Source organism: Salvelinus fontinalis, chromosome 17 (assembly GCF_029448725.1).
Source record: "Salvelinus fontinalis isolate EN_2023a chromosome 17, ASM2944872v1, whole genome shotgun sequence".
Taxonomy (NCBI): domain Eukaryota; kingdom Metazoa; phylum Chordata; class Actinopteri; order Salmoniformes; family Salmonidae; genus Salvelinus; species Salvelinus fontinalis.
In genome coordinates, this window is record NC_074681.1 from 25,803,696 (window position 1) to 25,821,374 (window position 17,679).

The 17,679-nt window shown below is 41.6% G+C and overlaps 1 protein-coding gene across 3 annotated transcripts; it reads right to left on the minus strand.

Annotated features, from left to right (window-relative positions):
* Positions 1-515: 515 nt before the first annotated feature.
* Positions 516-16,913, minus strand: LOC129814047 (cullin-1-like). Of its 3 annotated transcripts, none has more exons than XM_055866809.1 (23): positions 16,692-16,913; positions 15,789-15,842; positions 14,308-14,661; positions 13,941-14,118; positions 11,986-12,153; positions 11,834-11,884; positions 11,637-11,727; positions 11,360-11,523; positions 11,046-11,208; positions 5,933-6,063; positions 5,684-5,791; positions 5,462-5,568; positions 5,164-5,212; positions 4,781-4,912; positions 4,448-4,565; positions 4,145-4,221; positions 3,912-4,043; positions 3,590-3,682; positions 2,900-2,947; positions 2,704-2,786; positions 2,456-2,561; positions 2,124-2,237; positions 516-1,873 (listed from the first exon to the last, which is right to left on the minus strand). In XM_055866809.1, exons 3-23 carry the CDS (start codon positions 14,445-14,447, stop codon positions 1,793-1,795), a joined length of 2,334 nt encoding a protein of 777 aa, XP_055722784.1. In that variant the 5' UTR covers positions 14,448-14,661; positions 15,789-15,842; positions 16,692-16,913; the 3' UTR covers positions 516-1,792. The 3 variants fall into 3 exon arrangements, with proteins under 3 accessions (XP_055722784.1, XP_055722785.1, XP_055722783.1); XM_055866810.1 differs by having other exon boundaries at positions 15,789-15,881; XM_055866808.1 differs by lacking the exon at positions 15,789-15,842.
* Between the last annotated feature and the right edge of the window lie 766 nt (positions 16,914-17,679).

Consider the following 17,679-nt stretch of genomic DNA (forward strand, 5'->3'; position numbering starts at 1 on the left):
CGAAATGGCTATGCATATTCTTGGCATGTGGCTAATAGCATAGCATCTCTCTCCATTACAGGCAGTTGATGTCAACAACCCTCATCAAATATTCAAAAAGGCTTACAATAATGACATGTATCCACCAATCCAAAGAAAGGATAGGTGGGGGCTAGACAACCCGCCGTGCCTAACGACTCCCATTGTTAGGCCAGAGTATCTTGTAAGTATATCCATCATCTTTGGTGATGGATATGTAAGCACCACCACTGTACACACACCCGTATTTACTATGACAATAGCATAGCCATGCCAGTAAATGACTGCTGTCTGAACAAACAGAAATCTGATTTGGTCACTTGCTGTTTGGATAGTTAGTATTCCAAAACAGGTTTGAAAAACAAAACTGATTTGAGCATTAAGACCTGTGTGAACAAGGCTTTAACGCCGCCAAACAGTCATCCAAATGTATGCTGAAATGGGTCTGCATTCATAAAATAATTAAAAATGTAAAAAATAACAGCATTATGATAGCCTAATTTACAATGTTTATTATTGAAATAGGCAAGAGAACCCCAAGATCCAATCTCATACATTTTCTGCCTGCATCCTGCCTACGATGTGAACGTTTTCAGTGATTTAGGCTGTGTTTAGACAGGCAGCTCAATTCTGATATTTTTTCTCTCTCTCAAAAATGTGTCTTTTGACGAATCAGAAAAAAAGACCTGATGTGATTGGTCAAAATACCAATTAGTGGTAAAAAAAAAAATCTGAATTGGGCTGCCTGTCTAAACACAGCCATTAATGTACATTCTGATTAAAACTGATCATGGGAAAGTAGCAACCTTCGGTTCTAATACCCACACAATACATCTTGTTGACAAGCTTTACAGTTTACAAATGACTGGCAATGAACAGCCAAGTAGGTCATTCATGGATTGTAGCATCAAGAAACCAGCAATGATCTATAATATCCAGGGCTGTATTTACACAGGCTGCACAGATCTGATATTTTCCCCCTCTAATTGGTCTTTTGACCAATCACATTAGCTCTTTTTCACAACCAATTAGTGAACATAGATTAGAATTGGGATGCGTGTGTAAACATCTCAGGCCAAAGTTCACATCAGCTTTGAAGGAATAAAAACCATCAGAGGGAATACAGAAACCTTTAATTTTTATTTACCATACATAAAAAAAAAAAGTGAACCACACTATACAAATGTTTTTCTGGTAGCTGGTAACAATGCAGATTACACTTCTAAGGGCCTTTTTCAAACACAGATCGCTTTCTGGAAGTGCAGCTAAAATTGCACTCATCTTTTATTTTTTTAAACATACGTTCTTAATTTGCTACTGCCACATAAAGCAGCAGTGTCTTAATAGCTTCTCATCTATTACGTCTTTTTGCTTCTTAAATGCAGACAGGCAGTAGCATGCAACCCTCGGTGTGAAGGGTTTTGATAGTTTTTTTTGTATGTTATTAACTTTGCAAGATAAAAGTAAAGAGGTAAAGGTCTCTGTCCATATTTACATATCAAAATGTATCTGTCGATCCTGAGCAGTTCAGATGGGATCTTCAAACAAACACTGGGCGAGCAGCTATCCCATAATGTCAGAGTTTAAAGGGAAGTCCAGCTTTCGCAACCACCTTGATGATGATTGACAACTTTTTTCTTCTTTTTCTCCTTCTGTGCTCGCATTCCTGACAACATTGGCCAAATGTCAAAAGGAATGATGTTTATTACTCAAGAGACAACTTTTTAAAAAAGAAAGGAGGGAGGGTGGGTGGGTGGAGAACAATGAAAAGGTTTTAAGCCAAGTAGCTGTAAGTGTCTTTCTCTCCGTCGACACGCTCCAGGTACTCCTTCTCTATCAGGATGTCGATACATTTCTGAAAGACAAAAACCATACATGACCATTACTAACATGGCACATGTTGCATACAGAAAGTGGTTTCCATAAACCTACAGGAAATAACCCTTATTGTAAAAACAGAGTATAGATTTGTTACATTTCTGAAAGACACAAACAAGCACGTTCCTACCATGGCAGATGTTGCATTTACAGTATGTGGTTCCAAGAAATCCTCTGGGGTAAGGTAAATTTCCATCTAACGTGGCCTAATTTACGGCATAATTTACCTTGATGACGGGGACTCTTGGTTTGAACCTGGATGACAGCTGATTCAGCACCTCTGCCAGGAGTTGCTGATGTTTCAGCACTTTGCGCATCTTCATGATTCTCACAATGGCAGCCTACAGCAGGGTAGAGAAAGAGAGAACACAGCAGGTTTAGACCAAAATGATCCTGGGTGAATATTCTAGACCAGAGAGGTTGTTTGTGCACGCTAGACAATAGACAGATTTTTGTGAGTGTGACTGAATGCTTGACAAGGTGAGTAATGTTGACAGTGGCAGCATGTAGTGTGAGTTAGATCAGGGGAAAAAATAGAATAGCGTGATGTACAGTGCACCTGTATTAACAGTTTCCTGTCCTCCTCTATGTTCTTGTGAGTGGTTTCCTGCTCCTGCTTCTGCTCTGTCTTCATTGGCACGTTAATGTTCACCCGAAGTTTTTTGCTGTATAGATTCAAATCAAAATCTATTAGCAACAGTTCATAGAATCTGTTACAGTACAGTAACATAGCAATTTGGAATATCTTGTTCCACAATTTGCAGGTTTGTGATCTATATTGATCACATGGTGTGTGTAATCACTCACTTTTTGTATCCCAGGAAGAGTTTTATTAAGGTGTCTGGTTTGAACTCCACTTCATCCACATTTGCATTCTCATCCTCCAGGACCTACACAACAGAACATTGCTTGGGTCAAAGTTTCAGAGAATAGTTAATTGATGGCTCCCTAGCAACTGGAGTTGTTTGGTAGATTATCTGAAAATAAGAGGCATAAAACCTACCAGCAATTTGGACTTCAACAAGATTTGCAACACCTGCACCAAAATGTCCTGGTGAGAACAAAAACAAAACAGGCAACGTATAAGGCAGATAGTGGGCTGTTGCTTTCAGCTTATACACATAGTATACCAAACATTAGGAACACCTTGCTAATATTGTGTTGCACCCTCACCTCCCCCTCTTTACCCACAGAACAGCCTTAAATTGGTTGGAGCATGGGCTGTACAAGGTATCGAAAGCATTCCACAGGGATGCTGGGCCATGTTGAGTGGCTGGTGGACCATTGTTGATACACAGGGGAAACTGTTGAGCGTGAAAACCCCAGCAGCGTTGCAGTTCTTGACTCAAACCGGTGTACCTGGCATCTACTACCAAACCCCGTTCAAAGGCACTTAAATATTGTCTTGCCCATTCACGCTCTAAATGACACGCATACACAATCAAGGTCTCAATTGTAAAAATCCTTCTTTAACACGTCTCCTCCCCTTCATTTACAATCAGTGGATCATATCAATAAGGGATCATAGCTTTCACTTGGATTCACCTGGTCAGTCTGTCATGGAAAGAGAAGGTGTTCTTAATGTTTTGTATTCCCATAAGAGCATAATGTCTTCCTTTGAAAGACCATCCATCAAAGAGAATAGTCTCTCTGTCTATAGCCAACTAGATACCGTTGAGTTGTCAGTACTCACTATCTTGATCTGTGTGCTGTCAGCGAGCTGCTGCACTGTGTAGACGTCCTCAGCATTGTACTGCAATAGGATGGCCATCTGGAAGGTAGAAGCCTGAGAGGACAAGAGGAGCAACAGGGAATAAGTCAAAACCATTCAATAATAGAGGATACCATGACAACTCCGCTCCATGCATATTGTTGATTCATACATTTTTTCTTGTTAATAGTCAGCACACACCAGTATGTTTGTTCAACAGTGATGGTTGATGAAAATCCCTAACTTATTAGAGTCTGAGAGGAAATATTCATATTTTATCTGATCAGACAACACCTGTAATCACCTGCAGCGTGTATCTGTTCTTAAAGCAGTTGGTGACCAGCTCTCCTTTGGACAGGTGGTAGAGCCAGGTCAGCTTGCGCCCGCTGTGTCTGCTGGCGTAGAAGGCCGTGAACCTTTGGTAACTCCTCTCCAGCTGAATGAGGGTAGGAGAGAAGAAAAGAGAGAACAGTGAGTAAAACAGTGATCAATGTCAGTAAATTGGGTCACTGTGGATGGGATCAGTTAGTCTCTCACCTCAGAGGGCAAGGCAAATGTACAGGACTGCTGGAAGGGCCAGGAACCAGAACTGAGGACCTGGATGCTGAAGTCCACTGAGACGCACACACACAGAAAACAGATCAGCAATCTTCTTATAATAGTTATTTGTTTCAATGTGATTGTTTTAAAGTTTGGTTGGGAAAAACCAGGGACCTATTAAATCAATCCAGGTAACCGGGTTTCCGAGATTAAGAAAATCCTTCCTGTCATCACATAATGAATCACAGAATCAGGGACAATGTCCCACCGCATATCAGAGTCACAGACAGATATACTCACAGTCCAAAGGCTCAGAGTTGGTGAGGTGCTTTTTAAATTGTTCATTTAGGTCTTTGCTGACTCCGATGTCCTGGAACATGCGTTGGAGTTTGGAGGTGTACTCGAAGCCGCACGCTTGCTGTTGGGAAAGAGGGCAGGACATTCCATTAGGACAGCTGATCCCAGGTAAAACACAGTCCAAAGACTGAGCAACCAGAGAATATCTAACAGATTTGTACAATAAACAAACTGCACAACTCTAGTTACCAATCACAATGTAATGTCAATATCACATTGAAAATGCCAAATTAGAAACATAGTCATGAGGTAAACACATTTTTTGTGGTATAGTACCTTTAGTTTGGAGATCATACTGGCTTCAGCATCATCACTGGCGCTGTTCTGATGGACTAACCGCTTAGCCAGCATCTTGGCGTAGAACTTCTGGAACACATCTTTGTCCTCTATGTACTTAAAGACCACCATCTAGGGAAGAGAACACATAACAGTTAGATAGTTGTGAATAGAGACCACATCTTGTAAACCAACTAAAATGCAACGCCGGGCTGTATGAGGGGGAGGATATTGGGTCTACAATGGAAGGCAGCCAGTGCAGAAGCTCCACTTTTCATCCTGTCGACTCCAGACAACCAGATAATGTATAAAATGCAGTACCAGTGTGGCAGCTGAGAAAAATATATATATATATATTTTTTTTTTAAAGCAGTCCAACTCACCACTTGGTTTAGTGTGTCTTCTAGCTCTGCCTCCTCTGGGTTCTTTGAGCTGTGCAAAAAAAGAAAGAAAATAATTTCATTTAAAATCAGACATCCTGCTCTTGTATGTTAGCAGTGTCTATTAAAACCACAAGAAGAGTAGACGTCGTATTGACTCTAGTCAATGTGAACCATTTCAGAACAAATGTCCATAGCAATACTGGAGTGCTGGCTACTGGTCTCAGGCGTACGTAGACTTGAATATCAAACTGTGGTTCTGAGTTATGCATTGAGTGAATGTGCCAGAGCGGAGGCACACCTCTTCTTCAGCAGAGAGTCACAGTATCTAGCCAGCAGCTCTGGGGATTTGCTGGATGACTGCACCATCTTGGTTACAGCATTGTTGTTTATGAAGCGTCCACAGGCCTGTGAAGACAAAACAATGGGTGTTCAAAGTTAACAAGAACAACAACAGTGTAAGTGTGTGTGACACCGTCTGAAAATGACTAACACCACAAAATATAGTAAAATATGAACATACCTTGTCCAGAGCAGCAACAAAACCAGCATCGTTGTTGAACGCTGACATTACTAAAGCATTATACTTCTTGTGGACGTCTAAGATGGTCTGGACATACATTTTGGGATCCTGTGGTGAAATAAATGAAAACAAAGTCAAGGAACACCCAAGTGAACTGGAGAGAGGACCGTCTCAGATTATTCTAATAAAGATGTGAACCGGTAAAACACAATGCGTACATTTAACCATTAAATCCATTGTAGTTCTTACATTGAGAGCTGCTTCTCCACACTTCTCTATAGCAGCAAGGCCCTGGTTATATATGTGCGTCTCCAGGAGTTTCTTCAGCTCTCCCAATCCATCAGTGATCCGGGACACCAAATTGTACATCCGCCCAAGGTCTACAGACAGAGAATGACAATGCATGTCACATGCTCCAAATACAACACTGACATTCTTACACACAAGCCCTTAACCAACAACGCAGTTCAAGAAAGAGTTAATGAAATATTGATAATTTTTTATATAAAATATATGTATGTATCAATCAAAAAGTAACATACATTTACATAACAATAACAAGGCTATATATAGGGGGTACCGGTACTGAGTCAATGTGCAGGGGTAATTTGTAAAGTGACTATGCATAGATAATAAAACAGTGAGTAGCAGCAGTGTAAAAACAAAGAGGGGGGGGGAATCAATGTAAATAGTTCAGGTGGCCATTTGATTAGTTTAGTTGTTCAGCACTCTTATGACTTGGGGGTAGAAGATGTTAAGGAGCCTTTTGGTCCTAGACATGGCGCTCCGGTACTGCTTGCCGTGCGTTAGCAGAGATAACAGTCTATAACTTGGGTGACTGAAGTCTTAGACTATTTTTTGGGCCTTCATCTGACATCGCCTAATATATAGGTCCTGGATGTCAGGAAGCTTGGCCACAGTGATGTACTGGGCCGTACGGACTACCCTCTGTAGCACCTTACGGTCAGATGACGAACAGTTGCCATACCAGGCAGCGATGCAACAGATCAGGATGCTCTCGATGGTGCAGCTGTAGAACTTGAGGATCTGGGAACCCATGCCAAATCTTTTCAGTCTCCTGAGGGGGAATAGGCAAGGTTGTGCCCTCTTCACAGCTGTGTTGGTGTGTTTGGACCATGATAGTTTGTTGGTGATGTGGGCACCAAGGATCTTGAAACTCTCGACCCGCTTCACTTCAGTCCCATCAATGAGAATGGGGGCCTGTTCGGCCCTCCTTTTCCTGTAGTCCATGATCAGCTCCTTTGCCGTGCTCACATTGAGGGAGAGGTTGTTGTCCTGGCACCACACTGCCAGGTCTCTGACCTCCTCCCTATAGGGTGTCTCATCGTTGTCGGTGATCAGGCCTACCACTTGTGTCGTCAGCAAACTTAATGGTGTTGGAGTCATGCTTGGCCACGCAGTCGTAGGTGAACGGAGTACAGGAGGGGACTAAGCATGCACCCCTGAGGGGCCTCAGTGTTGACGATCAGCGTGGCAGATGTGTTGTTGCCTACCCTTACCACCTGGTTGCGGCCAATCAGGAAGTCCAGGATCCAGTTGGAGAGGGAAGTGTTTAGTTCCAGGGTCTTTAACTTAGTGATGAGCTTTGTGGGCACTATGGTGTTAAATGCTGAGCTGTAGTCAATGAACAGAATTCTCACATTGGTGTTCCTTTTGTCCAGGTTGGAAAGGGCAGTGTGGAGTGCGATTGAGATTGCGTCATCTGTGGATCTGTTAGGGCAGTATGCGAATTGAAGTGGGATTAGGGTTTCTGGCATGATGGTGTTGATGTGAGCTATGACCAGCCTTTCAAAGCACTTCATGTTTACCGACGAGAGTGCTACGGGGCGGTAATAATTGTAGGCAGGTTACCTTGGCTTTCTTGGGCAGGGACTATGGTGGTCTGTTTGAAACATGTAGGTATTACAGACTCGGCCAGGGAGAGGTTGAAAATGTCAGTGAAGACACTTGCCAGTTGGTCCGCGCATGCTTTGAGTACACATCCTGGTAATCCGTCTGGCCCCACAGTTTTGTGAATCTTAACCTGTTTAAAGGTCTTGCTCATATCAGCTACGGAGAGCGTGATCACACAGCTCTCCGGAACAGCTGGTGCTCTCATGCATGCTTCAGTATTGCTTGCCTCAAAGTGAGTATAAAGGGCATTTAGCTCATCTGGTAGGCTTGCGTCACTGGGCAGCTCGTGGCTGGGTTTCCCTTTGTAGTAAGTAATAGTTTTCGAGCCTTGCCACATCCGACGAGTATCAAAGCCGGTGTAGTAGGATTCAATCTTAGTCCCGTATTGACACTTTGCCAGTTTGATGGTTCATCTGAAGGCATAGAGGGATTTCTTATAAGCATCCGGCTTAGTGTCCCGCTCCTTGAAAGCGGCAGCTCTAGCCTTTTGCTCGGTGCAGATGTTGCATGTAATCTATGGCTTCTGGTTGGGAAATGTACGTACGGTCACTGTGGGGGGGATGTCGTCGATGCAGTTATTGATGAAGCCAGTGACTGAGGTGGTATACTACTCAATGATGAATCCCGGAACACATTCCTGTCTGTGCTAGCAAAACAGTCCTGTAGCGTAGCATCCGCGCCATCTGACCACTTCTGTATTGAGCGAGTCACTGGTACTTCCTGCTTTAGTTTTTGCTTGTAAGCAGGAATCAGGATGGAACTATGTTCAGATTTGCCAAATGGTTGGCGAGGGAAAGCTTTGTATGTGTCTCTGTGTGTGGAGTAAAGGTGGTCTAGGTTTGTTTTTCCTCTGGTTTCTAATGTGACATGCTGGTAGAAAGGAGGTAAAACGGATTTAAGTTTGCCTGCATTAAAGTCCCCGGCCACTAGCGCTGCTTCTGGATGAGCATTTTCTTGTTTGCTTATGGCTTTATACAGCCGTTGAGTGCGGTCTTAGTGCCAGCATCGGTTTGTGGTGTAAATAGACAGCTACAAATTATACTTATGTGAACTCTCTTGGTCTACAGCTTATCATGAGGTATTCTACCTCAGGCGAGCATTACCTCAATACTTTTTTAAATATTAGACATCACGCACCAGTAGTTATTGACAAATACACACACCCCCGACCCTCGTCATACCAGACGTTGCTGTTCTGCCGAAACACGGAGAAGCCAGCCAGCTCTATATTATCCGTGTCGTCATTCAACTCTATATTATCCGTGTCGTCAAGTCTCGGTGAAACACAAGATATTACAGTTTTTAATGTCACATTGGTAGGATAGTCTTAATCGTAGATCATCCAGTTTGTTTTCCAATGATTGCACATTGGCCAATAATACCGAGGGTAGTTGTGGTTAGGGTTGCAAAGGGTTGGAAACTTTTCTGGAAATTTCTGGAACTTTTTCGGAAATTTTCCATGGGATGTTAAGCCAAGGAATTTGGGAAATTTTTCTTAAATAACAGTGAACCTTTTTTTTGTGGAATACACAAGGCAATTCTAATTCTTGTGGCATATTTTGGTTAAACTATCCCCAATTCGATGGAATTGCAACCCTCTGCATGCACAGTGCATTCTTCCATCACATGTGCAGTGCACTTTTCCATTCACATGTACAGCTGATTCTCAAGATCTTGCACACTTATGAGATGCTATGGAGCCCACACTACTACACTGTTTGAGCCAAAGACCACATGCTTTCTGGTAAGTTTTGAAACACAATACTGGGTGGGGTGAATGTATTTTATATGACATACATGATTTTTTGTTAACTAGTAAATAGTAGCCTACAGCAAAGTGTGTTTAAATCATTTCTAACTTGTTAACAATTTCTGCTAGTTAGTTCTTGCTACCATGTGGTTTTTAGCTTGCTTGAGCCTGCCAACTGAGGAGTGTTAATTCACTTGTTTCCATACGCGTTTCATTTTAAAACATTTATCTTACAAAGGAGTTGTTTAATCTAACTAACTATTTATCTAACATGGAATTGTATTTGGGTTTTTTTTACACATTTTTTTCTAATCTTTACAGGAAAATGCATTGGACACTATCTGATGTGTGGAGTCATTTCACTGCAGCTAATGTAGAAGGAAAAGCTGTGTACATTTGCAAAGAGTGTGCCAAATCATATGTGAAGAATGCAACAAAGATGCAGAATCATCTGGCCAAGTGCATAAAGTTCCCTCAGCGCTCACAACAAGAAACCTCTGACAAAAGTCCCTGTACTTCTATTCCAGGTGAAAATTATGAATCAGACACGTTATCGATAGCAACAGCTCATGGTCCTCCTGGAATCAGAAGGTTTTTTTACTCAATGGAGGAACGTAGTCAGAGAAATGGTGATGAATGTCTTGCTCGAGCTGTGTATGCAACTGGTTCACCTCTGATTCTCACAGGCAATGTATATTGGAAGAGAATTCTGAATGTTCCTCGCCCAGCATAACCCTCCAACCAGACATGCTTTATATACTCATTTGCTCGATTCAGAGTTCAAGTGAAGTTCAAGCAAATCATAAAAGCAGACTATTGCAATCATCTCTGTGGACGAATGTTCGTTGGCAAGGAATAATTAACTACATCATCTCTACTACCTCAACCAGTATTCTACAAGAGCACAGACACAAGGGACAACAGACACACTGGTCTCTACATTGCTGAGGAGCTGAAGGCAGAAGTGTTTTTCAGCAGCAGGGACAGAGACTGATAAGGATAGAGGGAACAATAAATGGAGCCAAATACAGGCAAATCCTTGATGAGAACCTGCTTCAGAGGCATTTCACTGTACTTGTGCATGTGACATTAAAACTTGAAACCGACCTTGAAAATGTACGTTCCAACAGGACAATGACCCAAAGCATATAGCCAAAGCAATGCTTGAATGGCTTCAGAACAAGAATGTGAAAGTCCTTGAGCCAAAGCCCAGACTTAATTCCCATTGAAAATCGTCAGAAAGACTTGCTGTTCACTGCCGCTTCCCATCTAACTTAAAAGAGCTTGAGAAAATCTGCAAGGAAGAATGGGAGAAAATCCCCAAATGCAGATGTGCAAAGCTAATACAGACATACCAAAGACTACTCAAAGCTGTAATCACTACCAAAGGTGCTTCTACAAAGTATTGACTCAGTGGTGTAAATACGTATGTAAATGAGATCTGTATTTCATTTTCAATAAATTCTAAAAACATGTTTTCACTTTGTTATTACGGGGTATTGTGTGTAGATGGGTAAAACAAATAGATTTGATCAATTTTGAATTCATGATGTAAGAAGAAAATGTGGAATAAATAAGTGGGTATGAATAATTTCTCTAGGCAATGTATAAATGTACAAAAAGTACATAAAGCACAAATCTGGCAATAGCAAAAAGGCATGTCTGGCTGGCAATTGCGATTTGGAATCTCCTCCATACCTTCATTTTTGTCAGCGTCCAGAAGGTTCTGGAACTCTGTGTGGAAGATCTCCAGGTGCTTCTCAATGAGCACCTGCTCACACTTGCGGGCCAGCTCGTCCTGCGTGCTCTCATGGAGGTACACCTGCACCCTCCGCTGCTCCTCCAACAGACGCGCCTCAGCCTGAGAGAGAGACAGAAGGAGAAAGAGAGCCGAGGGAGAGACCGAAAGAGATGGAGAAAGAGGAAAGAGAGGGGGATTCTGTAATTTTTTACACTAAACAAAAGGCTACTGATACATCTATTTAGCTCAATACACTGGTTTCATAACCCACTTTTTTCATGTATTCAGTAACTGGATTTTGTTGCAGGAACTCTGTGCTCTCTCGTGTGTAAAAGCGCTCGGTGTCCGCCAAGAACTGAGTCTCGAAGTACTCTTTGTAGACTGACAACGTGGGGCCTTTGGCAAAGGCATCATCCTCATTGAGACCCAACTCAACTGAAAGACACACAACCTCCACTATCAACCAACATAATTTCAGAGCCATGACATCACATCTCACAACAGTTCCATATTGGTTGAACACACCATTACAATATGCCAGGACCTACCATAGGACTGGACGACTCCACTGATAAGCCTAGTGTTGATAGTCTCTCCGTTACGTTCCTTCTCAATGAGCTTCAATACAGCATTTGTGACCTTAGTTGGGGGGGGACACATTTAGGATCATGCCTTCAACAAAATGTATCATAATCAACTAAGGCTGGGAATAACTTTTCCACAGCTAATTTGAGCAGATACTCACTTGTTTATTCAAAGGTCTGAAAAGGCATTCTCTCCATGTCACCAACGCGAGCTGAAAGGAGAGGAAAGGATGAAGTAATGCATACAATTGAGAAAACCTAAATCTCATATTCTTAAATGGTCAACAAAAAAACTAAAAACGGGTCGTCTTACGGAGTAGATTTCATATATCCCTTTGCGCCCCTCGTCACACTCGCGCCGGACCCAGTGCCGGTTGAGGTAGGCACAGATACCATTCAGCACTTTGCTGGAGAATCTGTAGTCTTCCCACTGCTGTGTGTAGAACTTCAATACACTCTCATCCATCAGGTCTTCTCCATCCTGCAGATGGGGACAGAGGGAGGAGAATAGTGATATTTACAGTGGCAAGAAAAAGTATGTGAACCCTTTGGAATTACCTGATTTCTGCATACATTTTACATAAAAATTCACCTGATCTTCATCTAAGTCCCAACAATAGACAAGCACAGTGTGCTTAAAGTAATAACACACAAATGATTGTATTTGTCTTGTCTTTATTGAATACATAAGATAAACATTCACAGTGTACTTTAGAAAAAGTATGTGAACCCCTAAGCTAATGACATCTCCAAAAGCTAATTGGAGTGAGGAGTCCACTAAACTGGAGTCGAATCAATGAGACAAAATTGGAGATTTTGGTTAGAGCTGCCCTGCCTCATAAAAACACTCAGAAAATTTGAGTTTGCTATTCACAAGAAGCATTGCCTGATGTGACCCATGCTTCAAACAAAAGAGATATCAGAAGACCTAAGATGAAGAATTGTTGCCTGGCATAAAGCTGGAAAGGGTTACAAAAGTATCTCTAAAAGTCAGTCCAAGGTAAGACAAATTGTCTAGAAATAGAGAAATTTCAGCACTGTTGCTACTCTCCCTAGGAGTGGCTGCCCTGCAAAGATGACCGCAAGAGCACAGCGCAGAACGCTCAATGAAGTTAAGAAGAATCCTAGAGTGTCAGCTAAAGACTTACAGAAATCTCAGGAGGATGCTAACAGCTCTGTTGACAAGTCTACAATGCGTAAAACACTAAACAAGAATGGTGTTCATTAGACACCATGGAAGAAGCCACTGCTGTCCAAAAGAAACATTGCTGTACGTCTGAAGTTTGCAAAAGAGCACCTGGATGTTCCACAGCGCTACTGGCAAAATATTCTGTAGACAGATGAAACTAAAGTTGTGTTGTTTGGAAGGAACACACAACACTATGTGTGGAGAAAGAAAGGCACAGCACACCAACATCAAAACCTCATCCCAACTGTAAAGTATGGTGGAGGGAGCATCATGGTTTGGGGCTGCTTTGCTGCCTCAGGGCCTGGACAGCTTGCTATCATCAACATAAAAATGTATTCCCAAGTTTATCAAGACATTTTGCAGTAGAATGTTAGGCTATCTGTCCACCAATTGAAGGTCAACAGAAGATAGGTGATGCAACTGGACAACAACCCAAAAGAAAGAAGTAAATCAACAACAGAATGGTTCGAACAGAAGAAAATACACCTTCTGGAGTGGCCCAGTCAGTTCTGACCTCAACCCGATTGAGATGCTGTGGCATGACCTCAAGAGAGTGGTTCACACCAGACATCCCAAGAATAGTGGAACTGAAACAGTTTTGTAAAGAGGAATGGTCCAAAATTCCTCCTGAGCGTTGTGCAGGTCTGATCTGTAACTACAGAAAACGTTTGGTTGAGGTTATTGCTGCCAAAGAAGGGTCAACCTATTATTAAATCCAAGGGTTCATATACTTTTTCCAACCTGCACTGCGAATGTTTACACAGTGTGTTCAATAAAGACATGAACAATTATAATTGTTTGTGTGTTATTAGTTTAAGCAGACTGTGTTTGTCTATTGTTGTGACTTAGATGAAGATCAGATAACATTTTATGACCAATTTATGCAGAAATCCAGGTAATTCAAAAGGGTTCATATACCACTGTAGTTAGAGATAAGCATGCAAACGTGGTAGGACATTTGATATACTTCCTTTTAACCTTTACTGGAAGGGCCAATGGAGAATTAACTAGCAGGCCAATTCATTTAATTGATTCATTGACCTCAGTCCATTTAAAAAAGGCACAGAACAGAGCATTACCTTGAGCAGGTTGGTCAGGTAGTTCTTGAGGAACTCCTTGAGTCTCTTGTAGAGCTCCAGGCCCACAAACTGGGCCCCTCCTGGGGTTGGGGCCTTTTTGGAGGGCTTGGATGGAGGGGGCCCTGCCCCACGGGCCTGATTGGACTGATGCACACTGGTACAGTAGTTATAAACATGTCTGGGTGGTGGGTAAAGGCAAAAACATAAATGTAGAAACTTAAAATACTGACAATGGATTATCCCAAATATGCTTTAAACTGAGGCAAACCTGTGCTGGTGTCAGCCATAAAAACTGCCCTTAATAAAGAGACACACTTGGAAGCACACAGTCAGAGAAGCCTGGGAGTGTATTTATGTGGAAGGATACGTGTACAGTTCCATATATCGTGATTTGGCCATGCTCTGTCTGGTGTACACCTGCTGTATTCCTGCTCGCAGGTCATCCCAGATCTGGTCCAGGCCAATCTGCTTGAGCCCATGAGGGTTCTGGCTTCTGTTGGATGACATTGTCTCTTTGCTTGTTGTTGCTCTCCTCTCAGTTGCTCCGTGCCACGTCTTCTTTTATTGCTTGTAATGAAACCGTCAAGAGCTACTCCTCCATAAGGTGATGAAGAGAGGCCACAATGTAACACAGAGACAAGGTGGGGTCTTCTCTTCGGTGGCAGACGATTGTGGAAGACCCCCTTCAAGTAGCAATCAGGAGAGCATCCTGCCAAGAAACCTGCAAACAAACACATTGTAAGAAAGGAGAACACATTGTATAAGTCACATAGTGCAGGCCCTGAAGTGTAAGCAAAAATCTTGCATTGTAGAATGTTGGGATTGCAATAACTGATGTTGACATTCAATTGAAAAAAATCATGACTTGGACAAAAACATGTATTAGGATCTAGCTCATGAGTATTTGCACTTGAAACTGCTTCCATTGTAGACTACAGTAGACAGCAAAATGATTGGAATAGTTCCCCTGCCATATAAAGCTAGTATCTGCTATCCAGGTGCTAATGTATGACATATTGTTAGAGATTAGTCTAGTGAGTGTTATATTGACTCCAGCCTCCCCTTGATCAAGACCCAAGATCTGAGATCTGACCTTCACTGGTCCTGAATACTGTAACTACATTACAGTGTCAGTGAGTGTGTCTGCCCACCCCAGTGCAGCTTGGCTGGGGGAATACGGCTGACTGGATTTGGCTTTCCTTCAGCTTGAAACCTAAACCCTACTGCTCTCGGCTCCTGTTGTTAAACCTGTGCAGGGTAGGCAGGGCTGATTTCCGGCATGGAGCAGGAGATCATTCAAGTGATATTGAATAATACATTGAAGGTAGAGAAATCACTAAGAAAAAAACTAATAATTTAAGAGTAGACAAGAGTGCAGAACTATGATTTCAAGATGAGGCCTAACCTGACCTTGTTTCATTACATGTGTATATGTAAATATGTTAACTTAGATTCTACTAAGTCTTAGAATACAACCATAGACATAAAATACACAAGGGGTGCACAACCCTGGTCCTGGAGCAGGCACTTCATGTTATTGATTTAATTGATCTGGAAGACCAGGTGTTTTGAATTTAGGCAATCACTCAACTGATCATTTAGTTATTAAGTAGTTAAGTCTAGTGCCTAGTAGGGGAAAAAAATCCAACAGTACCTGTGACACTCCAGGAACAGGGTTGCCTAACCATGATATAGGCTAATCAAAGTGTATATAATGATATCCTTGGATACTAAAGTTAAACATATCTTATGAGAATACTGCAAGTATTGTGCATGAATGACAAACATGAGATGGTAAGATAAGTTTTGGGGCTAATTGTTAAATAACCAACTGTTCAAGATAATTACCATTTCAGTCCAGGCCCAAGTATTCATCAATTTATCACAGGGACAGTGTTGTCTCTAACCAAGGCAAAAGATGCAGATTAAGCAGCAAACACACTGAAAAGAGGTAGCCTAACATAAGTGGGCAGCAAAGAGGAAGCTACAACGATAGGGACAGTATATTTTGCCAAAATGATTGCCACTGAGCTGGTGGCAAACAATCTTTGAGGGGCTAATGCCTGGCTTGCAATCCAAAATATACCTATTCTCTGTATGTTGTTAGCTAGCTTTTTGTTATTTGCAAAACTTGATATTGATAGTTAACTAGTCCAAGGCAATATCTTGTACAGTAAATATGAACTTTATCTGGCAATAATGCTAGCTACTACACCTGTAGTCTCCATGCACAAGCTTGCCAAGGAAGCTTCTGAACTTAACATTAGCTATCTAGCTTGCCATGGCTAAACGTGAAATATTAACCTGGTTAGTGGTGCAGTGTAAGCAAACATAGCAGTTAGCAATGTTTTTGACTAGCTGACGTTAGCATTGCATTTTCTTGGTGTACTGTTAGCTAGCTAGTAACTTAAACAAAATAGTCCATAATATAAACTGCAAATTTGGATTGACAAAAGTTATAACCAACTTAGCTAACATGGTATTAGCCAGTGAACTATCAGGCTAACTAACGTTACCGTGAGAAATGAGGCCTGTTCAGGCGCAACGCTAGAGCTAACTTAAGCTACCTGACCACAGAAGCCAATTAACGTTACGGATAAACAGCCATGCAGTGTTCTCTGTATAAATACAACACACAATAGTCGTGTGTGTGTGTGTGTTCCGTTTTTGTATAACTAGCTAGCTAGAATAATATCCAAGTTCACTGGTGATTTGTCGTTATGCTTAGCTAGCCAGCTGACTTTAGCTTACCATCGTGTAGTAGTAGTGCTCGTTCTTGACTCAAAATGAAACAAAACAGTACCAATTAGAAACAAATATTACGTTTTTAATCTGAGTAAAGTATTGGAATACTCCTTTTCAAAGACACATTCCCGTTTCCCTCTAAATTATGTACTTTTCACTGCCACAACAATAGCTGCGGCAGTGCATAGAAATAACACTTTACAAATGTGTTTGCAGAAACATGTCCCATGGTATTTGAGTGGAATTTAAGGTTCCGGACACGCACGGCTGATTATAATGGACATACTGTATGTTGTGCATGGAACAGCATGATTTGTGAGAAGGTCAAGGTTCTAATGAAAACTGATTGATAATCATGTATGCCACTACAACAGAATACAATTTGTCGTTATATTCTGAAACATCCTATAATTAATGATATTAGTATTGATTTTATGCAGGGCTGGCCCCAGCCAAAAGTGACTTTAGGGCCCCTCATTTTAGGAATTCAGTCAGGTCATAACTTACTAGTGAGAGTAAGAATAGTATAATACACAAGGTGCAATTCTGACATTTGGTTGTGTATCAGCATTTTTTCTTTGTCAGTCACTCAATTAGCCATGTCAGCTAACAATTTTTAGATTGGTAAATTAGTCTAGTCAGCTATCTAAATCTATAGTAATCATAGCCAAATACCCACCGGGTACGTTGGTCACTCTCACTCAGATATTTGATTAACATGGTGTAAGTCATGGCAAACTGTGTAGAATTGCAGGAAATTTGCCTTAACTGGAAGAAAAAAAACATATTATCCCCTCGATAGTAAAATGGGTAGAATTGTAGGAATTTTTATAAAATTACATTTTCTCATTGCCCCATGGCAAAATGTGTAGAATTGCAGAAAACTTGTTAGTTTTAAAGCATGTTTTTCTCCACTGTCAAGAGAGGGGCCACTAAAATCTTTTATTGCGAGGTGGGGGCCCTCCCAACCAAATTTCACTAAGGGCCCCCAAAA